The 27,638-nt window shown below is 40.6% G+C and overlaps 1 protein-coding gene and 1 pseudogene across 1 annotated transcript; one reads left to right on the top strand and one right to left on the bottom strand.

Moving 5' to 3' along the window:
* Window positions 1-858: 858 nt before the first annotated feature.
* LOC133898612 (ethylene-responsive transcription factor ERF017-like) lies at window positions 859-1,533 on the bottom strand. Its single transcript, XM_062339305.1, has one exon. It carries the CDS (start codon window positions 1,531-1,533, stop codon window positions 859-861), a length of 675 nt encoding a protein of 224 aa, XP_062195289.1.
* A 1,201-nt stretch (window positions 1,534-2,734) lies between these two features.
* LOC133899842 (small nucleolar RNA Z247) lies at window positions 2,735-2,863 on the top strand (annotated as a pseudogene).
* The last annotated feature ends 24,775 nt before the right edge of the window (window positions 2,864-27,638 follow it).

Below are 27,638 nucleotides of genomic sequence, written 5' to 3'. Positions count from 1 at the left end.
ACAAGAACTCACACACACTACATGTAACATGACTCACCCTTTGTGCATGCATCCTCAGATACTTTTATGACATGTACACCTTCATGGCCATGACATGACACCACCATATCCTCTTGTACTTGTGACATCGTTGCCACAATCCACACGCACCAATGCAACAAGGATGCAAACATCTTGTGCACTTGCATCACATCAAGGTCTCCATGACCATGATGCGCTCGTACTTCTGCCGTGCCCAATCATCTCCTTCTCTGATGGTGCCTACAACAACGCCATATTGACCATGAAACCACCGTGCTTCCCTATAACCTTGCTGCCAGTGTCGTCAATATTGCCACAACCTCTAGCCACCATTCTCGATGTTACTATGCTACCAGTGTCGCCACTCCTCGACATACCACCAGCCACAAGATAACATCATCTTCTACATCTTGATAGCCTCTTGTACTTATTGTTGGCTATTACACAAGGATCGAACAATCACATGAACACAAGAAACACGAAAACACACGAGTTTGTCGAGGCTGCGATAGCTTAGCCTTTTTTCTTGCTTTATTTCTCTCACCCCACACGATTACATAGATTGCTTAGCCTTAAATAGCCTTAGTCCTCATGTGACAACAAGGAAACTAAGACTTCTATCAAAACAAAACAAATCACCTCAAGATCCTATATATCAAACTAACTAGCTTTTATTTCCTAAACAACTATTACGCCAGTAAGGTAACCCCTCAACTTGTACACCTATACTATATACGAGTAATAGTAACAAATCTAATAAACGGAACCGCCTCTTGGTAGGGGCATGGTGGAGTCATTGGATATAATTCCATCCATTGCATTACCTCTTTGTTAAGCTCAGAACCGCCAAAGGTCGTCTGAGATGAATGTGTGATCATCATCGCCGTCAATCATATCCACTGCTGCCTCTTCACTCGGCGGCAGCACTGGGTGCGGGGACCCGTACATGAAATCATCCATGGCTCGAACGAGCTCGGCATTGGTCCCCGTCGACGACGCTGGAGCTAATGGCAATGTATCCATGAAAGACCAATCAAGTGCGTCGTCACCAGCGCAGATTGCAGCACCACTACCGCCAATCGACGGCACAGACAGGGTCGTCATGTTATTGCTCGCTCCTTCCGTGGGCGCCGCTTCCTGCGACGCTGCAGTTGTCGCCGCCGTAATGACCGAACTGGCATGAAGGTTGGCGTGCCTCGTGGCCTCAGCCTGAATCTGTTCAGGCGTCAGCAGCGCGCCAGGGATGTGCCGGACGTTGGGCGGGGAGTCCGGGAAATTGAGCGACCCGGCGCGGGAGCCGCGGAGGCAGACCGCAGCCGCGTCGAACGCCCGCGCCGCCTTCTCGGCGGACTCGTACGAGCCCAGCCAGATCCTCTCGCGGCTGTTGGGCATCCGGATCTCCGACACCCAGCGGCCCCATTTCCGCAGACGCACGCCCTTGTAACGACGCTCCGGCCCCGTCGCCGGTGGCGGCGAGCCCTCGCCGCAGCTTGCTCCAGCCCCGTCATCCATGGCTTGTGATGTATGGGAGGACTTGCCAAGCTTGATTTTGCTAGTGATCGAGTGGAAGAAGCTTGGACCAGTCGAAAGAAATTTATAGTACATGGAAGACGCGGGGACGATCGATGGCATGGATAACACGACGGTAGTATAATGGTCAACCTCGCCATGGGAGGAGACTAGGAGCGACGGGAAGGTTGATGGGTGTATCTGATAGTTTGGTACAAAAATTAGTAGAATATTGTGCTGCTTAATCAATATGTCAATGTGACGCGATTTTGTCAAGCACGTTGTGAAAATGCAAGTGCGCGCGTGGCTGATGCAACCAACAGTTCAATAGTATATGCCTTTTGTTGTTTTGTCCCAGCTGCGGAGTGAAGCCGCGACGATCTTTCAGATCTATAAGGCAGATCTGTACCCAGTACCATATGCTAGAACATATACCATTGCTATTTGGAATTTATTTAATCTGCACATATTGTTAAAGATATAGATGGAAAGATTACAATCCGTGATGAACTTGGTTAGTTAGTTTAAGAAGTACATATCCTTTGTTTGTTGTAATCTTTGCTTGTAAGCCAAGCTGGTCACGGTTGTGCGCCTACTCCCTATGTAAACACCACGCGAGGGGTTATTCGTTGTTAAGTAACACGAAACATCACCACCGAACAATTTTCACACCTACGCACCTCTAATTCTTCCATGATATCATAGCCACAAAGAACTAGATTGCTATGTCGACTAGTTCATCTTCCTCCTCCAACCCGCTATTCGGCATCCACGTCTCGGAGAAGCTCACGAGACAAAACTTTGCGCTGTGGGCAGCACAGGCCCTCATAGCGGTCCGTGGTGCACGGCTTGAGGGCTACATCACTGGCAAAAGCATGCCCCCGACACCGAGATCACATCGAAAGTTGCAAACAAGGAGGTCAAGATTCCAAATCCTGCATACGAGGAGTGGTCCGCCACGGACCAATAGGTCCTTGGGTTCCTCTTTGCGTCCCTATCCCAGGATGTGTTGTCACAGGTTGCCGTTGCAAGGACGGCGGCTCACGCTTGGAGAGAGATACAAGACATGTACGCTTCTCAAACTCATACACGCGCAATCAATGTGCGCCTCACATTGACAACGATGCAGAAGGGAACCATGAGCGTCTTCGAGTATTTCAGCAAGATGAGATCGCTTGCAAACGAGATGGCAGCAGCAGGAAAGCCGCTTGATGATGAAGACTTGGTCGCAATGGGCTAGATGTTGAATTCAATCCTTTAGTCCCTGCACTTGTAACTAGAGCTGAACCCATCACAATTAGGGAATTATACTCTTAGCTTTTAAGTTTTGAGACTAGGATAGACCTTCAACAGGGAGGATCCTCCTCTGTCATTGTCGCTACACGCGTTGGACATGGCGGATCAAGACGTGGAGACTTCAATCGTGGGTGCAGTGGTCGTGGCCGTGACAACCAGTAGCAGGAGTTGTGCGGCAACTATGTCCGCGACGCCAACACTGATGGTGTCGACAACTGCCCTATTTGCGAAATGTACAAGAAGAAGGGGCATATTGCTCCAGATTGTTGGCACAGGTATGATGAGAACTATGTGCCTGAAGAAAGAAACGTCTCTGCTACAACAAAATCCTACTCGATGCATACAAATTGGTACACCGACACAGAAGCCACGGACCACATCACTGGAGAATTGGAGAAGCTGGCGATTCAGGACAAGTACAACAGCAACGACTAGATTGACACCGCAAGCGGTGCAGGTACGAATATTAGTCGTATTGCTCGATCTACTATTCATATCCCAAATCGTAATCTTGATCTTAAAAATGTTCTTCATGTTCAAGAACCTTGTTTCCGTTCACTACCTTGCTAAAGATAACAATGTCTTACTAGAGTTTCATCCTTGTTTCTTTTTTATCAAATATCAAGACATGAGGGGCACACTTCTTAGAGGAAGGTTTCAGAAGGAGCTATATCCTCTACCATCTGTGCCACCTACAAAACAAGTCTTTGGAGTCAATAAAACATACTTTGATAGATGGCACATGCGCCTAGGCTATCCTGTTGTGCCCATTGTTCAAAGGGTAATTAGCACTCATAGTCTCTCGTGTCTAGATCAGTTCAATAAAGATGTTGTTTGTGATACTTTTCAACAAGCAAATTAAAAGAGCCATCAATTGCCGTATCCCAAGTCCACTAGTGTGTCTAGTCATCCTCTAGAACTTGTATTCTCATATGTTTGGGGTCCAGCGCCAGATTCTACTAGGAGATACAAGTATTACGTCAGTTTTATTGATGACTTTAGCAAATTCACTTGGATATATGTTCTGAAGTTTAAGTCTAAAGTTTTTTAGAAGTTTCATGATTTCAAGCATCTTGTTGAGCGCTTGTTCAATAGTAAAATTATTGCTATGCAAACTGATTGGGGAGGCGAATATGAAAATCTTCATTCCTTCTTCACAAAAGTTGGCATAACCCATCTTGTTTCCTGCTCACATGCGCACCAGCAAAATGGCGCAGTAGAATGCAAACACAGACATATTGTTGAAGTAGGGATGTCTCTTTTAGCACATGCTCATCTGCCACTTAAATTTTGGGATGAAGCATTCATTGCTGCCAAATTTTTTTATCAATCGCACTCCTAGCAAGGTCATAAATCATTCTACTCCCTTAGAACGCTTATTTCAGACAAAACCCGACTACTCATCCTTGAGAGTATTTGGGTGTGCTTGCTAGCCCAATCTTCGACCATACAATGATCGCAAACTACAATTTTGATCCAAATAGTGTCTTTTTCTTGGGTACTACAGTAATCTTCACAAAGGCTTTAAGTGGCTAGATGTGTCCACTGGGTACATTTATATTTCAAGAGATGTTTTTGATGAAAACATCTTTCCCTTCTCCAAATTGCATCCTAATGCTGGTGCTCGATTGCGTTCTAAAATTCTTCGCCTTCCTCCAACTTTACTTAATCCTAGAATTAGGGATGAATTATTAGATGATCGGAGTCCGTTTTCATAGGTTTTTAAAACATCTCCGTTTTGCGGAGGTTTTCAAAACATCTCCATTTTGCAGAGGTTTTCAAGACATCTCCGTGTGGGGGAGGTTTTCAAAACATCTCCATGTTGCGTAGGTTTTCAAAACATCTCCATGTTGTGGAGGTTTTCAAGACATCTCCGTTTTGTGGAGGTTTTTAAGACATCTCCGTGTTTTGGAGGTTTTCAACACATCTCCAGTTTGTGAAGATTTTCAAAATATCTCCATTTTGCGAAGGTTTTCAAGACATCTTTGTGTTGCGGAGGTTTTCAAAATATCTCTATATTGTGAAGGTTTTCAAAACATCTTTGTGTTGCGAAGGTTTTCAAAACATCTCCATTTTACAGAGGTTTTCAAGTGTTGTGCACTATTTTAACAAAGGTGTGACTTAAGTTTTACTGTCTATTATTTGAACAGAGATATAACTTAACTTTTATTATCTACTGTTGAATAGAGATATAACTTAAGTTTTACTGTTTGAATAGAGATATAGCTTAAGTTTTATTGTTTATTGTTGTTACCAAATAGTTATCTGTTGTAGAGGCCCTCAACAGCTAGGCTAACTACATTCAGAATATGCTACACCTTCTGTCTAGAAATTTTAACTAGTTAGGCAAGCTATTGCTAGGTGGTCATAGGTGTACCTTTGCCAAAATAAGACCTCCCCAGTAAGGTCAGAGGCCTAGAAGCCCTCGTAGCTCCTAGGCGGGGAAAGGGTTGGTCTCTCTATCATGTGTCATCCACCAAAGGGTCTTGGCCTCACGAACCTTCTCGACACCCAGGGCCCTCCTATCGGAGCCCTCGTCTTTTGTCATGACCAACTCGCCTAGTATCGAACCTAGTGGGGGGGGGCACTCCGGAGAGCTAAACTGCTCTAGTGGTTCAGGCGGGGCCCCTTATGTTGGGTGCCTGCTGGACTCTGTTCTGGCTAGGGTTGTTGGTGCGACTCAATCCTCGTCGATGGGGCATTGTACCATCGTTGTTGGAGTAGGAGGAGCTAGAGCATGCCGAGGGGGGCTCGGTAAGGTCCGGAGACCTACCTGGCGGTCTGTTTCGATTTTACGACCCCTGGACCACCTATTGCTGGCTCTTTCCCCTGCCAGGCATCCCGCCTACCTCTCAAGGTACTCCGTCCAGAAGGCTATAAGGGTTCGGCAATTCTTGGTATTATGGTCATGCCTGGTTTCATGCAAGATGCACTAGTACCCTTCCCGTGGTACCAGAGCTTGTGGTCAGTATCAAAGGCGTTGGCAGGATCTGTGCGTACCAGAGCCTGTGGTCTCTACGGAGCCCCATTCCATCAAGAGCGGTAGAGGAGGCTACCCGGCAGCTAGATTCTTAGAAGACATTGGCTCGATAAAGGTGTGCTGGGCGCCATCACAAGAGACACCGTGAGGGTGGGCCCAGGCTTAAGTTCCACTTTGCTCGAGCACCCAAAATCACTAAAGGTTGGCCTGCACGGCCGTGGCCTCGGCTTAACCCCTTGGGGTGCTGCGAGGTCCTCGCTACACCATTGTTGGAAGGCCTCCACATTGGCCGGGGCCTCTGCGCTAGCCTAGGCTAGGGCCATTGCTGGGTCAGTGGTGGCCGGAAGATCGCCGTTCCATCATATGGCAGAACTGGTGGGTGTACAAAGCTTGCATGGTTATGGTGGTCATGTGGACCCTCGCACAGGCATGGCCAGGGAGTCGGACGCCTATGCTATGGCCTTGGTGGTCTTCTTTTTGGGTGGCATATTATCTCTCTTTGTACTTCTATGTTCGAGTCCCCACGGAGGACGCGCAATTGGTGCAAGAAAATATCTTACATGAACAAGTGCGTTGAGTGCCTCCTCTAGAGAGGAAACTCAAGCTTGGAGAAGAAGTGGAGAGGAAGGAATACCGATGTGTTTATCATCAAGAGATTCATCACTGGCCTGATGGCCATAGGTCTGCATTTATAGTGCCATTCGGGGTGTAAGTATAAAATATGCCCTTATAGAGAGAGTGATGCAAGTTACCTCCATTCTACAGAGACTTAGGGCTAGTCGAATTATGCAGTTTGGGTTCAGGCAGAATACATTTACCTATAATTAGAAGATATTATCTACTATGATAAATACAGTGGTGTAGGTTACCCAGAGGGTGCAATACTCAGTCACTCGTCAATTGCGACATGGTGCCGCACTGTCCCAAATGTTAGGATGACCTCCACTTGCATTGCTATATAAGCATGGATACCACTTGCACCGACATTAAATACCAGTCACTTTCTTGTAGGTGGAGGATGGCTCCTGGGTCCCCTATGGCTGATTTTTCTCCAAGGCTTGATGAACCACTCTCCAGGCTTTGGAGAGCTTGCCCAGGCTCCAGAGGACTAGGGATCTGGGAGGCTCGGGCTCCAGGAGACTAGGGCTTTGGAGAGCTCCAGAGCCCGGAGACCCGAGAGGCCTTCGGGGACCCGAGATTCACAGGCATAGGTCGACTGGACCAAGGGCGTCGGGGGTCCGTAAAGACAACCCAACCCCCAACAATCCCTTCCGGAGACCAGCAACGTCCCCTGTCTTGAGAGGCAGTGGCCAGAGGGGTTTACGGTCTTCAGAAGCTGGACTTCCTGCTGAGGATCTGGAGCCTAAGGGCTCTGGAGGAGCTCTTGATGGTGACCTTTTATTAATGTCTGCAGGCTGGGGTATTTCCCCCTAACAACAATGATGATTGAGGGGAGCTGTTGGAGATATAGATGGAAAGATATATGGTTGTAACAATATTTGTCAAGGTACAAACTGATTGACTTGGTTAGTTAGTTTAGGAAGTATATATCCTTTGTTTGTTGTAATATTTGCATGTAAGCTGAGCTGATCATGGTTGTGTGCCTGTACCCTATGTAAACACCACGCGAGGGGTTATTCCTTGTTTAGTAACACAAAACATTGCCACCGAGCGATTTCCACGCCAACGCACCTTTGATTCCTTCACATATAATAGTAGAAGTGCAAGTGATACATCATGCTTCCATGTGAGCATCATGAGCTCAATTTAAAACTTGCAAATTAATTACTTTAAAAGTATTGTTGTAAAAACAATAAATGGGGACGAGGAAAGCAAATTAATCTACATCTATACAAGTGGTGGACAATAATCAATTACTCCCTCCTTTTTCTAATAGATATCATTTAGGGATGCGTGCAATTAAACTTTAGAAACTTTGATCAACTATGTACACAAAATTATTAATATTTTTGACATAAAAATGGTATTAGTATATTTATTATGAGAATTGCATGTAATTGCATTAAAGAAAGAGTAAAATAAACAAAATTTCAGCACAAAAGAAATAAAGAGAACTAAGAGCATGTATATCTACTGGTTCTAGGGAGAAATTAATTAGGGGAGAGAAATGACTTAGCAACGGTGCTAATGGATGTAAACATGATGCTAAGTCTAGAATGCATGGCATCAATACTAAGGTTTGCTACCGGTGCTAACTTCATTTTAGTAACAAAATAAAATATTTTAAATCACTTTGGACCTATGACGGGGTGCTTAGAGATAAAGTAGAGGTTGCTAAAACAGATATGATACTAGATAACTACTCTTAGCACTGAACTCAAGAGATAATTAATATGCATGCTCTAGAAGAAAGAGAACATCAACTCAAAGTGGGCTAACCCTTTGGGTAGGATTATAGAGGCTTGTGACCATGTATCCCAGCATTAGAATTCACTACCACAGAATCAGTTAAAGCAAATGGAGTGTCATAGATGGTTTCTTAAGATCCGTCACTAACAAAATACCCTCAAACAATTACTAAGATAGACGTGTCTGTAACAAGACTGCCATCTAGATGTGCCAGAACTCATAGATGATTTTTACAAATCTATCTGTTACTATCATATAGACATAGACGGTATTTAGAAAAACCCATCTATCATATTGTCATAGACGATTCCTTGTAAGATCCGTCTGGTTTTTTATGATGGATGCAAATAGATTATTTTGAAAACCTGTCTATCTTAAAGACTCGGGTACTGTTTTAGTTTTAACCGCCCATCTCCCTTGGCTCTTTTGGCTTCCCAGACACACAACCTACTTGTCTTCCTGGCTCTTTGGATTCCCACACACACAATCACTGATCTCTCCTCTCTCACTCAATATAAAGCAACGAGGAGTGTTCATCTTCCTCGATCTCCGTGTTGCCATATGAGAGCCCATTCCACGATGATTAGCTAGGGTGTTTTCCATGATGGAGGAGCGAGATATGGGTGTCGAATCCCCTTCCCTACACTAAGGTGAGTATCGTAGGGTTTCCATCGTATTTTTGTTAGGGTTTGCTTCGATCTATGTAACTGTGGGTAATATGGTGTTTCCGTCGCAGATCTGCAATGTTCCTGTTCACTACTATCAAGCACTAACAGGATGGGGTTGTCCCTATCCTTGCTTCCATGGTGCATATGCTTTCCATCAATTTTGGTTGTGTGGACTTCGTGTTCTTCGCTACTGTGAAAGGCTCCTCCATGGACCATGTTTTTGGTGTGAATCGTGTTCTACATTCTGTTCTTGCAGACAGATATTTCCCTATTATTATTCATCACAAGACTGGTCTGAATGCATATTTCTTGGTTAACCATTGCTGGCGGTTTGGTAGCAATACAGTTTGGTTCTTGCACATGACTGAGTTAGTTAGGATGAAGCCTGATCCAGATGACAGCGAGATGATCATTGAAGAAGATGCTTGGGTTGACATTGTGCTAAAATGCATGCGGCTGAAATGATGTCAATCATTTCATCCTTCTGGAAGGCGACGTCGACAAATGATGTTAATTATCTCATCCTTCTGGAAGACGATGTCTCTAGTGATGTAAGACCCCTTTTCTTGGGATCTCCTACGCCTCCTATACTAGTCCTGGATCAAGTAGCTATTATGCATAGTACAACAATTGTGGCATCACAGTCATAAATCGGATATAAAAGTATTAAGGTTACAATAATACAAAAAGGTCTTAAACCATAGAGTATATTACAAGTGACGAGCCCATGGCTCATTCGGATATGATTAATATAGCAAATAATACTCAAATCATACAAGGTCCAATTACAATAGCACGTGCATAATAATTAGACCATCAGATGAACTTGTTTCTCACTGTTCATGCTTCCTCTAATGGATTACTACTAAATTCTTGTGATGTTTTATTGCTTAGGAACGTGTGAGAAACACCACAACCTTACCCGGACGTCACCCCTCGAAGGCCAAGTCTACTTGGACTCGAGGCTGAGCTCTAGTCGTGGTCGTGGTCGAAGTCGATGTCGTGATCGTGGTCGAGTCTCAGGACAACACGTCAGTAAAATGGACATAACTTTCTCATACGAAGTCCGTTTTAGGCGATCATGGATATTCTACAAAGCTTACGATGAGCCATTTCCAATGGATATGAGCTCGACCAAATATTCCTTATAGTTTAGTTAGAGTCAAAGAAATAAGTTATTGCACCACCTTTTTAGACCTAGTTAGGTCTTGTAATTATGTCAGGATGGGAGTCCAAGTTGTGTACGTCTCTTTCCACTACTGCACAATCCTAGATCGACCTCCTTACGTCCTCCTATAAATATACTATAGTTGTCATAGTTTAGACTCAGATTTAGCTTAGATTATTTTGTTTTAGATAGTTTCTTCTTTTATCTATTTGTTGAATCCAACTCGAGTACTTCATCGGTAATGAGCAATATTCAGGTTGTATCTACCTGTTCTTACTTGTGTTCTTGATTCACTGATATGAAAAAGCTTTCTTGATGAGGTCAACCGCGTCTTGGCACAGTTGATAACCACAAAGTAGTGGTGTAGTAGTTGCGAGGGTTATTGATCTATTCTGATCAGAGTCTTTGGATCATCAATGTTGAAGCTCCACTCAATTGACTTATCATATTACCTACGAAAGATCGAGCATCCCCGCATCAAGTGGTATCAGAGTTTCAATTGCCCGTTAGGTAATCTCAGTTATCCCCTTTGTTTAGTTTTTCTATTACCTAGAGTCTAGAAAATTACCCCACAAAAAGATGTAATTCATAGTTATTCCACTGTCCAAACCACTTTGTGCCCTTCGTAATTTTGGTTTTAGTTTTTGCGTTGTTGAGTTCGAGTCCATCGTCGGTGTCTTTATTGCTATTCAAGTCATCATGTCCTATTTTTGTAGCACCGAGTCCTTATCTGTTATAGCCGAATAGTCACTCCGACCACCCACTCCGGGTTCGACCAGTCACTCCGACCACCCACTCGGGTTCCGACCACTCACTCAGGGTCCGACCACGTAGTCGGAGTCGCCCACCTTCTTGGATCCGACCATCATAGCTGAAACAGAGGTAGCCAAAGTTTGGAGAGACAGAGAGAATATTGTTTTATTATGCTTGTATCTGTTATAGTTCATCAGAAAAAGTTTGTGATCCACGTACTTCACTGGTCTTAGAAAAAGGCAGTAGAAGAGTTTTAAGTTTGTGTCATATTCATAAAAAAAAGCAAGAAGAAAAGAGTTTCAAAAAAGAGAGAGAGAGAATTAAAAAAATCAGTCTGCATTGTGAATTTGTTCCATTGTGCTTGTATCTGTTATAGTTTCCGGCTTGCTTGAGCTAGTTCTAGGAACGTGTTCGGGCCAGCAACTGTGACGAGTATTGTGGACTCTTATTCAACTTTGCTAATCTAATTTCAACTATTACTATTCCTTGCTACTAAATACTGCCTATCCAAGCTACACCTTCTCTCGATCAGAACAGTTTCTTCCCTTGCAACTATCTCACTCGCACCTGATAAGGTTTCACGAACCAACTACCTATTGTGACAATTGCTATGATTGGTAAGAACACTTGCAAGAGTGTGGTAAGATGCTTGAGATTGTGTTACTCCACTTCACTTTCCACCACCTAGTAGTCAATAGGGATAATATGTTTTGTTATCTTCTATCTGCTACTAACCATGGCAGGTGAAATATCGGATTCGAAAGAGTGCGTTTTGAGGGAAGAATCACAATGTTGTTAGATGATCATCGACAAACTATTAATGATGACATTGACAAGAAGCTTGTCGGAACCAATACTGCATTGCAGCGACTCAATGAAAGCATTGCAATGCTCAATACATGCTTTGATCGATTGGTTAATCCACCAGCGAACAATGGTCGAGTGGATCCTCATGGTGCAGCTCATGAACAAGAGTCCATCACGGATGATGAAATTTTGAGGCAAGAACGTGACGCCTTTGATGAATGACAAAGGAACCGATTGAACTTCAACCGTCAAGGTATAAGAGGTAATAATTTTCAGCAACATAACCCACGTATTAATGACGATCCATTTGCTAAGGTTAAGTTTACTATACCATCTTTTGAGGGTGCTTATGATGCTGAAAGGTATTTACATTGGGAGATGACGGTAGAACAGAAGTTTAATTCTCATTTAGTTTCTAAAGTGCATAGAGTTAGGCAAGCCACTAGTGAATTTAAATTTTTTGCAATTATCTGGTGGAATAGGGTATGTGTTGATGGATTAGGTCCTACTACATGGAATGCTTTAAATATTGCTATGCGTAATAGATATGTTTCACCTTATTTGAAACGTGATTTGTGCAAGAAATTGCAGTGCTTAAACCAAGGTGATAATTCTGTAGAAGAGTATTATTAGAAGCTACAAATTAGTATGTTGTGTTGCGATATTATTGAGGATGAAGAAGCTGCAATTGCATGCTTTTATGGAGGGTTAAGGTATGAAATTAAGGACATAGTCGATTAAAAAGAATATGATAGCACTCCTAGGTTGTTGCAACTTGCATATTTGGTAGAAAAGAATTGCAGGGACAACAACAGAAGCCAAGAAACAATTTTGGAAGCTCGACTACTTCAAAATCAACACCGGGTCAAGACAAAATAGCCCCATGTTCAACTTCACAGTCTGCTGCCCCCTTCTCAAGTAGGGCGTGTTCAGAAGTACCCTCGACACCATTACACGCTCCTGAGGTAAGAAAATATGTTAGTGTGTAAGCTCCAGCGAAGAGCTCTTCTTCGGTTGCTTCAATTGGTCGCATGACTAGGATTATTTTCCACCGATGTAAAAGAATAGGCCATGTCATGAAGGGTTACCCAAGTCATCGAGCGTACATTGCAACAGAGGACCGTGGATATGTAAGTGCTAGTGATGTTGAGGATGAATATGCTCTTACAGCTAACCTTGCATGTGAAGATGACGAACATGAGATGAATATTGACCACGAGGAAGAATTCAGTGCTGCTGCCGGAGAATTATAGGACCCTCATTGTCCAGTAAGTGTTAAGCACTCAAATGGGGCAAGGGGAATAACTAAAACACTACAATCTATTTTAGATGTTCCTCGTAGTTAAGGATTACCGTGTTCGTGTCATTATTGATGGAGGGAGCTGCAACAATTGGGTAAGTTCATATTTGATCGAGAAGCTTGCCTTGCCGACAAGAACCTATCCTTACCCTTACCATATTCATTGGTTCAATAATAGCGGTAAGGTGAAGGTAATGCAAACGGCTATGGTGCATTTTTCTATTGGTTCTAATCATGATTGTGCAGATTCTGATGTGGTACCCATCCAAGCAAGCCCTCTTGCTAAGTCGACCATGGGGGTTTGATACAGATGCAATACATCATGGTAGATATCATCATCCTATTCCTAGGCTAGAAGACATGCTTTATGAGTTGAGTGGTTCTATAATTTTCACTAAAATTGACTTGTGAAGTGGTTACCACCAGATTAGAATGAAACTTGGAGATGAATGGAAAACTACGTTTAAAACTAAGTTTGGCTTGTATGAGTGGTTAGTAATGACTTTAGGGTTAACTAATGCACCTAGTAGTTTCATGAGATTGATGAACATACGTGCTTTTATTGGAAGATTTGTGGCGATATATTTTGATGATATCTTGATTTATAGCAAGTCACATGAGTCACACTTTGATCATCTACGTGCTATTTTTAATTCTTTGAGCAATGTACGTTTGTTTGGTAACCTTGAAAAGTGCATCTTTTGCACGGATCGAGTCTCTTTTCTTGGCTATGTTGTTACTTGACAGGGAATAGAAGTGGACGAAGCAAAAATTGAAGCCATAAAGAGCTGGCAACCCCTGAGACTGTTACTCAAGTGAGAAGATTTTATGGTCTTGAGGGTTTCTATCGGTGCTTTCTATAGGATTTCAGCACCATTGCTACCCCCATTAAATGAATTAACAAAGAAAAGAGTAGTTTTTTTCACACCCTAAAATTTTCAATTTTTGAAATAGTTTAAAATTTGCTAGATTTTAAATACGAGTTGTAGAATTCTTTTCAATAGAAAGAAATTAACTTCTAAATTTAAATTTGACATACGTTATATATGTTTGATGCATTCATGCAGCTGTAGTTGCAATAGGTTTTTATGTGTGGAAAAAAATAGTTTAGAAAAATTCGCTAGAAGTCGCTCGTTTAAAACCCATTTTGAATTTGAAGCAAAATCTAAAAAGAAAAGGATTTCCAATTTTGAAAAAAAAAACTCCCAGGCCGAATTCCTTTCTTCCCCGGCCCACTTCCTCCCTCCCCCTCTCTTTCTTTCCCTCCCTTGTTGGCCTTCCCCCTCCTCCCTGACTGGGCCGTGCTGAGCTGGCCTGTTGCGCTGCCCGAGCTGCCCCCTCCCCACCCTCTTTCGTAGCATACCACGCAGGTACAATTGTACAATTTTTACTACTACTTCCACTACCACATTGTTCGTATCTAACATAATTATTTGTTCGTAGACCCCTCCAGCCAGTACACATGGACGCCAGGAGAGCCTTCACAGTCCTCCTACCCTAGTCAGGAGGATGAGGCTGGCCCGGACTCCGCATACGATCTTGTTCGTGACTTCTTCGGGGGCACACTTGACTACGACATCCTCCAGCGGTCCAAGGTACCCAGTGCTCCCCTTCGGACACAGCCCATGTAGGACGAGGCCTCGACACCGGTGCTCCCTGCTAGGTCTACCAGACAGGTCGGTCCACCCGACCCACTCACCTACGCCAGGGGTCACGTGAGGGTTAACCAGCGGCATCGGGACCACGATGGGGGGCACGAGCGACGGCAACGGGGGAGGCAACAGTTGAATTTTAGATTTTATGTAACTTACATATGCATATTCGCTTCGTGATGTACTCCTACGTATTCAGACACGTTTACTCTTTATGGTCCACTTAGCATGTCGTAACTGCATTTTGTATTCCAAAACGATGGCATCCTAGTTGCATTTCTTAATCCAACACGACCACAACCTACATTCTATCGTCGTCATTATATCTTACAAAGCAACTTATGCAATGAGTGATACCTCGCTTACTCTATTGGGAGTGTAACTTTAATCATGAAGTGACCACACTACTGAACTTTAACCATGACATGACAACACATGCCTCCTTGCGCAGGCTTTAGACAAGAAGTGACAACACTACCTAGCTTTTTCCAAACAATAAATGACAACACAGGTACCAATAAATGTGGAATCTCTGACCATCATCAATGACACAACTTTCCCATTCTTCAAGATGGAATCCGATGCTCCTGCCACCAGCTGCGCCCCTGCACTCATTCCTTTCTTCAAGAGAGAATCCAATGCTCCTGCCTCCCCCAACTATAAATAGTCGAACCTCCTTACGTTGATGCACCACTCATTTCTCAGATCTCTCAAGTGCAATGTCTTCCTCAGCTCCATCAAACCCACCAAAGAAACATTGGGGGACTACCATACCTGAAGGTCTCGAACCACCAATATGCTTCTGTAGTGACCTTTGCAAGCTCTGTGAGTCGCAGGACATCTCATACACCTATAGGCTGCGCTTCTTCATGTGTGCCAACTACGAGTATGAAAAGCCTCAACATGCAACATATGAGTATCGACCGGTATGACAACAGATATCAGCCTCATCTCTTCCGATTTCGCACCCTGTTTTACTAACCTCTCATCTTGTTCTATTTGTTCAGTCCCCTCCACCGCTCTATGATTTTCTTCAATGGCTCGACAATGAGCAAAATGATGCACAGAAGCAGTGGGTCGACATGAACATGAGGTGGAGAAGGGAAGCGTACGCACGTCGGGAATATGAGCAACAGCAAGAAGAACTTCGCCTCAAGCGGGAGGAAGAAGAGCGCATAAGGAAGGCAGCGCACGACCGTACCGTGACTCAGGCTCGGGAGGCTGAGAGGGTAAGGAAGCGGGAGAGAGAGCCCGCCGTGCTAAGGCGGCTGGTCCTGATACCCTCCAAAAGGGAAAATATCCTAGATGCACTCAGTAGAGAGTATCTAATGTAACCCGACATACTTTCACTCTCTAAGGCATGTTATGATTAGGATCGGCGCACTAATAAGTAGATCTTAGTGCGAACCGTACATACCACCTTCGTTTTCTCATCGTGTCGTCATGGTTACAGTCTTATGTAATGTTTTCACCCTATGTTTAATACTATGTTTGTCGTCGTTCGCAGTGTTGTACCCACGTATTATGCTGCGAGTGCTAATTACTAATTTTTTATTCTCCGACTATTACATAACCTACTCCAAATTTTAATTCCAAATTTTCTTAAAGCCCTTTTTTATTTTTTGAATTACACACAATTTGACATTTTTGGAAAAAAAAAAGGCCCTAACTGCCCCCTCAGAGGGTGGCAAGGTGGCTTAACCGCCCTCTCAGGAGGCTGCAGGCACCTAGTTTTGCAATTTTTCCTACGGGCAATCTATTTATTTAAATTTTTAATCAAAAAATATTAAAAAAAACTTGAGGAGAGAGGGCGTGCTAGGTCGGGATGATGTGTGGCTGGGTTATGTAGAAGAAAAAAAAAAGAGAGGGGCGGCACGAGAAGAGAAAAGGATTTTGGACATTAATTGGTGCAAGTTCAAATAGATTTATTTGAATTTGGGTTTGGATTTGGATTCGGCATTAATTCAAATAAGAGTATTTGAATTAGGATTTGGATTTGAAGCTCTGAGACTTGGGAGAGGATTTAAATTAGATCAAAATGAGATAAATTGAATCTAAGAAATAGAATTGAATTTAAGAGACATTGAAATTTGTATCTCCATTCAAAGAACCATACAAAGAAATAAACCAAAATGCATATGATTCAATTTATTGCAAGGATTAATTTAGAAATTAATTTGGTTCTCTTTGGAATACTTAGCCAAAATAATATATTTTACTACATAAAAAATAGACAAATGAGATACGAAATTAGTGATGGGTCATAACATAACCCATCACTTATGATAATAGTGATAGGTCGTAGTTATAACCTATCACCTATGACGACTTATCAGTGACGAATCATCCTTGGTCAGTCATAAGTGACAGGTCATAACTGTGAAACGTCACCTATGACGACTCATCAGTGATGCATCATCCTAGCTAGTCATTAATGATTGATCAATTTGTGACTTGTCAATAATGACAAACTCATCAGTGACAGATCGTGCTAAGCTAGTCATTAGTGATCCGTCACTAATGATGGTATTTTTTTTCTCATGCAACACCAATGATTTTATTGGTGACAGGTCAGTGTTACGACCTATCACCAATAACTTATGACATGAATATTTTTTATTTTTCTTTTATTTTTCTCTTACTTTTCTCACCTTAGTAGCATTAGAATAGGAACTATTATATATTTCTACCTAAGTTTGATGTAAGGGATGATAGCTATGGACACAAACGTGCGTTTCAAAAACAGTGTAAAAATTTCAGGAGGCGAGAACTCAATCTTCCAAGCCGAATTTGGCCTCACAAAATTCGCCGAATCCGATGATGTGGGGGAGAAATAGATGTAATTTTTTCTGTAGATGTCCGTAGAGTAAAAAAAACATCAAAATCAAAGTTCTTATGCAAAAGTTATGCTCGTTTTACCGGAGGCACTCCGGTTCACCTATCAAATTGCGATCGTCCGTTAGCATGAGAAGTTCTAAAATTCATTAAATATTTGTACAACTTTGGTTGAAGAAAAAATATATATGTAAATCAAAAATTCAATAATCAACAATTCACTAAATTTGGTATCAAACAATTTAGTACTCAACAATTCGGCAAAAACAATCATCAGTAACTTGTCATAAGTGATGATTCACAATTATGACCCGTCACCTATGACCTTCGGCAACGAAGGTTAAAAGAATAAAGTATCCGGTTTCTATCACAATGACGTGATAGCTGAGGTGGTAAGGGGGTTCACACGCGAGGGGAGGTCACAGGTTCAATTCCAATGGAACACAAAGACTAAAAATAGTTTGAAACATGGTGACTTGTGAGTCACTGTTAAGACCCGTCACTTATGTTTAGTCATAGGTGACGGGTCATTTCATTGGTCACGAGTTAAGTTAATCTGTCACTAATGACGACTCATTAGTTACGCATTCGGGGTGACGGGTGCGGGACCCGTCACTAATGACGGGTACCACCTGCCACTATGAACTGTTTTCACTTAGTGTTTGTATATATACATACAAGTATATATATACAAATATATATTTACTTGATTTTATATTTTTAAATAATTTGAATTTTTTGGAAATGAGTGAATTTTGTTATATTCTAAATGCTAAAACTCGGGATGGTACAAATGATGTCAATCATCTCTTTTTTCATGAGGACGACATCAATAATTTCAAGCGTCTCGTTCTTCCGGAAGCAAAATGTGTATAGTTAGGGATTATGTATAACTAGTTAGGTTTATGTATTCTGAACAACATGTGATGCACCGATATGAGATGTTCTTAACCTTTGTAATCTATAAATACCTGTGTTGAAGTTCTGAACAATATGTGATCAATGTTTTGAACAATATGTCAATGTGTGATATGTAAATAATATATATCATGTTGTTTAATTTCTAAATCATGAAATGTGTATGCCATATCATGAGCGTAATTAGAAAGAAAAATGGCTTCTCAGGTGGAAAGGAGGGTCACACATATAGTTTTCCAAAAAAATCCATTTATGACATTTTATATAGATGTGTTTTAATAAAAACCTTTTGTGACTTTTACTACTCACAGATGGATTTTATAGAAAATTCACATACGAATTTTATAGAAAATTTGTCAGTTTGTATCTCTGTTACAGATGAAGTTATAATTGTCTGTAACAAAATCGACATCACATATATTTTTTTTAGAGATAGAACTTATAACCGTTTATGATATAGTTTAAAATTTATCTGTAATAACCGATGCAGTGATTCTTCAAGGAATTTTATAGAAACACCGGATGCTATAGGAACTTTTTCTCCTAGATGTGATGTCCTTTCGAACAGTAGAATGGTTGAACAAATTCCTAAGGTAAATCTCACTTTCCTTCACTTTTTGGAAACCTCACGGAAATGTTTCTGAATGGGCCAATGGAGTTGGTCATGTTCTGGCTAGGGCTGTCAGAATGAAACTAAGCATCTTTGTCGTATTCTAGCTTGACGTTCGATAGTCTGGCTTTTGCTTATGGCCTTGTTAAACATTATATGCTGCATGCTGGTATCACACATGCCAAAGCAAAGTTAAAATATATTGAAAAGTAGTTAATCTGTGCAACCTTTTCGTCGTTCAAACTGTGTCCATAAAGCACCCAGCATCTTGTTCCTATAGGCTGCGTAGGTTAAAAAAAAAGAAGAGAGAAGAGCATGTCCTAGCTAAAATTAACATTCCGGACATGTTTCATACTATACCTAATTAAGGAAAGTACGACCTAAAGTTGTAGTTTCTAAGAGTTGAGTCATTTTTGTCTTCCCTGCAGAATATGACTGACATGTAAGCCGGCGTTGTAATGTGAAATGGAGTGGGTGTCACATGCAGAGAGCTCATGTGGTTCTTAGCCTAACCTTTCATAATTTAACCGACTTAAGTATAAATGCAGAGTTAGTGGCATGCATAACTTAAAATAGGGAGAATAAAATCAATCTTTAACTCATCACGAACAAAGTAGTCTACAAGCACCAAAAAGGGGTACGTCAGATCTGGATTTGTAAAGTGTTTAAAAAAGATATATGAATTTGCAAATATAAGTTCACGGTCAGCATTACTTATATGTCGCATTAGTGACGAGTTCTAACCCGTTACTAATAATTTTATCATTAGTGACGCAAGAGTGACGGATATCGTAACCGTCACTAATGACAGTTATCACCCATCACTAATATGATATTTTGACATAGTGTGTACTTTTTTTTATACGGTATTAACAATTGACATGTATAAAATAAAGTATATCAATAACACAAAGAGACTGATTTTACACGAGAAAAAAACCACATGCGTATTAAGACATATACTTCACTATTCCTATATCACGGAAGTTACTAACACAAGGGATTTATAATGAGTTGTCAGCTCATTTCGTGTGGCTTGCAAGAGGTTTATAGGGTGGAATATCGTAAACGGGAATTCGAGTCGTATATCAACATGCAGAGTGCAAACCTATATCAGATGAAAAGGCAAAGACAATCATTGATTTTTTTTTTTCGCGGCTGACAACCATTGATGATTGGTTGCAAAACAGGATAAAAGTGCCTATATATTTACCCTGCAGGCTGCAGCTAAAAGACTTGTTGATAGGAGTTATAACTAATTTATCAATAACAGATTATTCTAGCTAGTTATTAGTGACAGATCAAGTTATGATCCATCATAAATAACTTGATTAATATATAAAACTATCATTTTATGTATTGTGTATATATATATCCTTAGATATTCATATACTTAGGTTTATATCATATGTGTATATATATATGTATAGTAGTACAAACATATACTCATATATATATCTATATTCTATGTTATTTTTCTCTATTCATCAGGGGTGTATATATATAATATACAATCTTAGGAATATATATATATATATATATATATATGATGCTAAATTTTTTTTCTCTTATTTTTATCACCTCAGCAGCACTATAATAGAAATTATTGTACAATTTTGCTCAAGTTTGATGTAAGGGATGGTGGCTATAGACACAAATACGCGTTCCAAGCCGTTTTTTGTCTCAAAAAATTCAAAAAACCTAACAAAATAGGGGATAAACGGATATAACTTTTTTTAGTTGTCCGTAGAATTAAAAAAACATCAAAATCGGAGTACGTATGTAAAAGTTATGTTATTTTTACTAAAAGCACTCCGGATCAATATTTTGAAAAAAAACATCATCAGCTGTGACCCGTCACCTATGACCTTCGGTAACGAAGGTTAAAAGGATAACATATCCGGTTTCTATCACAATCACGTGATAGCTGAGGTGGTAAGGGAGTCGCGCAAGGCCCTGGGCGCGGGTTCGAGTTTCACAAAATGCAAAGACCGAAATATGTTGAAAATAATTTGGATTGTGCATATGCGATGGGCCATGTATTAGGTGACTCTCAGGTGAATTTTTTTTTGACTTTTTTGTGTCTAAAAAATACGAAACACATTCATCAGTCATAAGTGATACATCACTATCACGACTTATCACTTATGTTCAGTTATAGGTCACGGGTTAAAGGAGATCCATCACCTATGATATTCATTTGTGACGGATCAAATTATGACCTATCACCTATGATCATATCAGTGATGGGTTTGTACCCATCAACTATGATCACTCACAATAACACATTCGGAGTGACATGTACAGATTCCACCACCCATAAATTTTATCATATGTCACCGTTTCCCTTTTTCATGTAGTGTTAGGCTAGAATAAGGTTGGCCTAATTTATAGGTAGATTATTTATTCGCAGTGGGGCAGTTGTTTGGTCTAATTCAAGTCTAACAACATATGCAGGGTGGAGAAAATTCAGTCAATGCTGAGGTCAGTGTACCGGCCGGCTAGCTGCCTGCATCGGTATGCATGGTTCATGCGCGACAGCAAAAGGCTGATGTCTCCCACTTCAATATCTTGAATACTAGTAGTGTCCAATCTCTTTGAACGCACAAGCAACTATATATAGATTTATAGACTGCTGACTCCGTCACTTCGATACCAAATGTTTGTTTATTTGGTCCTATTAACGTAGTACTTTCCATTAAATAAGTCCATGTATCTACAATTTTAATGCGCTTTTCCATCTTTATTAAGATACCCTTTCTTAAATAAGCCACCTTTGATGTGTCTCCTATCCGCCATCTTTCTTGTGCGATTCCACTATGGAAACACCCTTTCTGATACCACTATTACTGTTGATTCGGCTAGAAACAGTAGTAATAGTGTTTTACAGTCGGTTCTTATCAAAACAAGCACTAAAAGTCTATCTAAAAATAACCACAGTAAAATATATTATTACTGTCAATTCATATCAAGAACCGCCAGTAGTACTATTACTTTTTCATATAGAGTCGGATGAAAACAAATTTTATAAAAAAAATATAGCTCTCAATGAAATATATAATATTATAGTTGCCAACTTTTTTATTTGAAATCATTAAGATGCTCAAATTTGACTCACAAATAATTTGACATCCGTAACTTATCAAGATCGACCTTTTTCGTTGTGGTTTACTCATAAACAACACGAATAAGGGTAAATATAATAATACTATGAAATAATAATATATAAAATATGAATAAGGGTAAAAATAATAATAGTATGAAATAATAATAATATATAAAATGCATAAATACTACACTATATCAAAACACCTCATCAGTATTGATTCAAAATCGTCATCAGTGGTGGGTTTTGAACTGACACTAATTACTTGGCACTGACTATCAGTGTCAGGTATGGAACCGACACTGAAAATTACTATCAGTGCCAATTGGTGGCTCCAACGGCACTTATAGTCGGTCTCGATTCAACATTTTTCAGGCTGAAAAAAGTTTCAAAATATTTTTCTTTCGCCACCAGATATACCCGACCAGAGGCTGCCCACCTGAATGCGCATAATATTCGCAAAGTCATGTGATATTCGCTCGTATGTGGCAACCAAGACTGAAACCCAAGACCTCACAGCCTGTGTGCACGTATGAACCCTCTAACCATCTCAGCTATCATCCGTTCGTGAGTATAGTAATAAAATAAATCCTTTTGATATCTTCTGATCGAACATTTGAATAGCTATTTGGATATCTACATGATCTCAAATGAAAAGGTGATCAACTGCAAAGTTGCAGATCTCGTCGAGAGCTACAACTTTCATATAAAGTTTTCCCCATCCGACTTCGTGTGAAAAAGTTATGAATTTTTTAACATGAGCTGTCATCGACCACTGCTGCAACTTTATTATAATTATTTGGGCATTTAAATGACCTCAAATTAAAAAAATTTCAACTACAAAGTTGTAAATCTCATCGAGAGCTATAATTTTTATATAAAGTGTTTCCACATCTAACTTCGTGTGAAAAAGTTATGAATTTTTTAAGATGAGTTGTGACAATAGCAATCATTAGTGATGGTTCGTAACTAGAACCGGCACTGATACTAATTATCAATACGTAGAACCAGCACTGATACAGTCACTATCAGTGCCAGTTCCAGCTATGAACCGATACTGATAGGAACTATCAGTGCTAGTTCTTATCTCCTTGGCTGTTGTTCGTGAGTAGGAGTTTAAGAACCGATATTAATACGTCTTCAATGCCGATTACTATTAAACCGGTACTGATGGGGCGCTACATATGTAGTGTTCTGTAGTAGTGCTAACAAATATTAACATGTTTACACATAAAATGCACTCATTGAAACTCTTCTTTCGCTTTTATGGTGGACCAACTTAGATGAAATATGAAATGATACAAAAAAAATATATGTTAGCAGATAAAGGACTCTAATGTTGATAATCACATGGTGAAATGATATATGCAATGCTTAAGTCGGTTCATGATGAAGCCATGGAAAACATGTGTTGGATTGCATGTTTGTGGTGGGATATTTAAAAATTTATAATATATTCATACTGAGTTGGATGATATATATATATATATATATAAAGCATATTTGGTACTTCTGGAAGTATGTATTTCTACATACGTATCTTATAATATAGGGAGTATCTTATATGATAAATGGTATGTACATGGAGCATGTGAGTATATAAGATCATCCAAGTGATATGCATAGTTTTTTTAGGTGGTTTGCACATAATTTTTTTTAGTATATTACATTTTATGTACAAATACAAAGGTATTATCAAAATATAATAAAATTGATAGACTTTTTTTCTATTTTTTTTATGTAGTTCACATTGAAATATCTTAGAATAAGTATATAAGTATACTCATATTGATAAAGGAATATATCTAGTTTATTTATTTGATATATCATAGTAGAGAGTATGTACTCTCGGAAGTATATATATATACACACATACATATACACACAGGCACACACATATTGTAGCTCTTAATAAGATCTACAACTTTTTTAGTTGATAAGTTTTTCATTCGAAACCATCTAAATATCTAAATAATCATCAAAATATTTAGGTAAGAAATATCAAAAGAATAAATTAATCCATAGCCATTAGCTACAACTATGAGGTAGGGTGGTAAGAAAGCTTAATGCGAGAGGTGAGATCATAGGTTCGACTCTTAGGCACCCCACACATGCGTATTCTACATAAAAAAAACTACCTGGGATGGCTCTAGTGCAATTTTTTCGTTCCTATCATTTTGTGTTACGAACTGATAGTAATACTCGATAGATATTCTAAAACCAGTAGTGATACCTGTTTTTATATGCAGTGATCAGTTTTTTTTTTTACTGGTGGTAGTTCTTACTTCTTGCATTTAAGTTTAAATAGACTTACACTTGAAATTGGGGCCGTGTAGTAATATCTAGAAAAACCATACACATACACAAACACTCAGCTATTACTCCCCAGTTGTAAGTGAAAATCTAAAGATGTCACGGTAACAAACAAAATATATCATTTTAGATAAAATGATAGACAAAATATGGTTGCAACATTTCTCTTATAATACCGTACCGTTACAAAAACTGAAAGACATCATGCAATAATCCACGCGGTAACTAATGTACCTCTCGTTGGCCACGTGATCTTGATGTTGCCGTCAAAAGAATATTAATATTTTAACTAGGTTACTAGGCGCAGCAATTAATTGGGTCAGGTCTTTATTTTTTTCCCGCCGGTGGTATATGTCTCTGTTAGCTACTATATATCCTCGAGTTGTTCGAGCTGTAGTGGAAGTTCGATTTACCGAGAGGTTGACCATAGAGTTTTTCACTGAAAAAATACTCGTCGATATTCATAAAGGACAACCGTAAAAGATATGCAATGACGAAAGGAAATCACATGACGTTACACTAATCGATTTTTTAAAAAGGACACTGATTGAATGCTTGTGGGCTAGCTCTACGACAGCCCAACAAATATTAGCTACCTAACTATTTTCTTATTTTTTTATTACGATTTTTTTTTTTGCAAAACTAGACGTTTATTTAAAAAAATATACAAATAAGTTACTGTTGTCCGTTGCAATATTTTGACAGACACTTGATTTTGCAATTTTTTTTTATTTTTGAAATATAAAAAAATCTCGCTACCTAACAACACTAAGACCAAGCCCAAGGGATTCCCTTCACGGCCAGATTCCCATCGTGAAGGGATTCCCGTTCCCTTCAGCGCTCCCAACGATTTTCCTTCACGGTTCCTTTCACGACGGGATTTCCAGGGTCATTCCTTTCAGGACGGGATTCTCTCTCCTTTCCCTTCGCGATTCCCTTCAAATGGAAGCTGTTGGAGATGAGAGGAAATAAAGGGAATGAGAACAGGGAAGGGAATCGGGAATATGGTTGGGGGTAGTCTAATGACCCACTGCATCCAGCCCAGCCGTAAAATTGCAAGTTTGCAAGTGTCGCATGGACCTTAGGTGGGCAGCACACTCTCCGATTTCCCAGCGTGGTAGAGCCCAAATCCAAACACGAACTGCACGTACGGCGTGTGGCCGTTCCTCCCCTTCCCTTGCGAAACCGCCGTTTGCTGCGTGCTGGCAGCGAGGACCCAGCGCCAGCCGCAGGAGGCGAAGCAGTGCCACATGTTACAGGTAACAACAGGCAGGGGCAGATCTACTGGGAGGGGGCTGCAGGAGCTCTAATCCCCTCCCCTTCCACCGGCTGTAACTCTATTGGGGATTAGAGGTTGCCAAACTAAGTATAAATATGTCTTAATTTATTTACGATAAGTAATAGGTAAGTGTGTTGATTTGATTTGATGATCTTTGAATTGTATTGGCATGTATATATATTTCAATGATGATCATAACTGATCAAAGTTGCCAAAAAAAATCGAGTTAACGTATTTGTCTCTGAGTCAAGAAAAAATATCCGCCAGATGGTCCGCCACTCTAGAAGTTCACGCTGGATGATCTGGCGTTCGGACCAAGTACACGCCAGAACATTTTAAGACATGGGCAAAACTTAAAGTACACGTCGGGTGGTCCAGCGTTAGGGTGAATAGAACACCGGAGCATTTCTTACAGAAAGGTTCCAGAATCGGCTCTGGTATACTTGAACTCATCGGATGGTTCGGCGCTAAAGGATTAAACATCGAATGTTTCGCCGAACCCTTTCTTTCAAAGAAAATGCAAATGGTGGTCTGGTGACAGTGAACTCGCCACAAGGCCAGGCGATGGGTTGAAAAGCACGTCAGAGCATTTCTTGCAGAAAGAATTGCAAGTTGCCCGGTCTGATGGTTTACACACGTCGGATGGTCCAGCGCTTAGAAGGAGTGTGCGCCTAATCATTCGACGTTCAAGATTTGTTTGAGATGTTCTGATCGACTGAGGATTTTGATTCTGACTAACATGTGATGGAGTTAGAGATGCATGTGTGTTCATCTCGTGTTGTGTAGGTAATGGATATAACTTAGTGGCCGATGGTGGGATGATCGGGACCAAGCAGAGTGCTTGGTGCCGGACAATCGAGGAGGCTAGATAGAGTTAAGGGTGATCCTTGCTATGCACATGGTGGTCAAGCAAAGCATGGAATGATGGTTGAAGATGACATGTTGACAAAGTCAAATGAAGAGGATGCCAGTGCAAGTGACAAGGCGACTCAAGGGATCGGGAGCGGGAGAGACTTACCGACGATTAAAATCGCAAGACAGAGTACATGCGTTAACATCGGGATGCTTTCTTGAGGTCAAAGCAAGCACATATGAGTCATGCTTTGAGAAGCATGCAAGACGGTTTCACTGTTTGGCCTCAAAACTATGGAAATGTGGCGTGCACGTGGTATCATCGCGAAGATAGCGTCGAGACAAAACTAAGTCGTGAAGCGTTACAACCGTTCGATGGACGGAGCGAAAAATTGATCAAAATGCCACGGTGGTGGTAGGATGCCATTGCAACCAAGGGGTATTTTAGAAACAAGGAAACTTAAAGGCTAAGCATCCTCCCTAAACCTATAAATTGTGGGGTAGGGCTGTCGGAGAGGGGATAGCTAGTCATTCGAGCCTTGAGAGATAGGTTTTGGATGAGAGAAAATGAAAGCTTAGCCTTTTGTAATAGATGAGAGCTTTTTGTGAGGAAACTCTTGTAATCTATTGAAAAGAGGGCTGTCCTCTGGATGAAATGAAGAGATTGTTTCCTACGATACTTGTGTTCATCTTTTTCTAGTCTCCTTCTATTGACTCCTTGTTTTGTTGCGAATTTTTTCTTTTTGAATGCGATTTTCGTTTTGTTTTTTGGGCTGAATTTTTAACACCTTGTGAGGTCATTCTACTTGTTGTTGGAGACATAAAATTCACATGCAAAAATGCATAGAGGTGGGTTTTAAATTCCCATGCCTCTTGTTCTTTGAGTTGTCTTCTCTTATTTGCAACTTGGAAAGTTTCTTTTCTTAGTTCTTGTTCTTTGAGTTGTCTTCAATTATTTGTAATCGTCTGTGACAATGACTTGTGGGATGAGTATCAATAGAACATAGAGTTCATCAACTCCCATGAGAGCCTTGTCTCGGAGTTATCTTTTAAATTGGGTGATCAAACTAGTAGAAGGCCATTGAATTTTGAAAAACAAAAATTGTGAGGCACATATTCACCCCCCTCTAGTCATCGTTTTTGGTCTAACAATTGGTACTAGAGCTGTGTTAGATCACTAGTTGACTGATGAGGACATCAC

The sequence above is a fragment of the Phragmites australis genome, chromosome 18 (assembly GCF_958298935.1).
Source record: "Phragmites australis chromosome 18, lpPhrAust1.1, whole genome shotgun sequence".
Classification (NCBI taxonomy): domain Eukaryota; kingdom Viridiplantae; phylum Streptophyta; class Magnoliopsida; order Poales; family Poaceae; genus Phragmites; species Phragmites australis.
This window is presented reverse-complemented; position numbering and strand designations above follow the sequence as displayed.

Excerpts from the sequence above, each read along its gene's own strand:
- LOC133898612 (XM_062339305.1), bottom strand. The coding sequence starts at position 1,533 with ATGGATGACGGGGCTGGAGCAAGCTGCGGCGAGGGCTCGCCGCCACCG.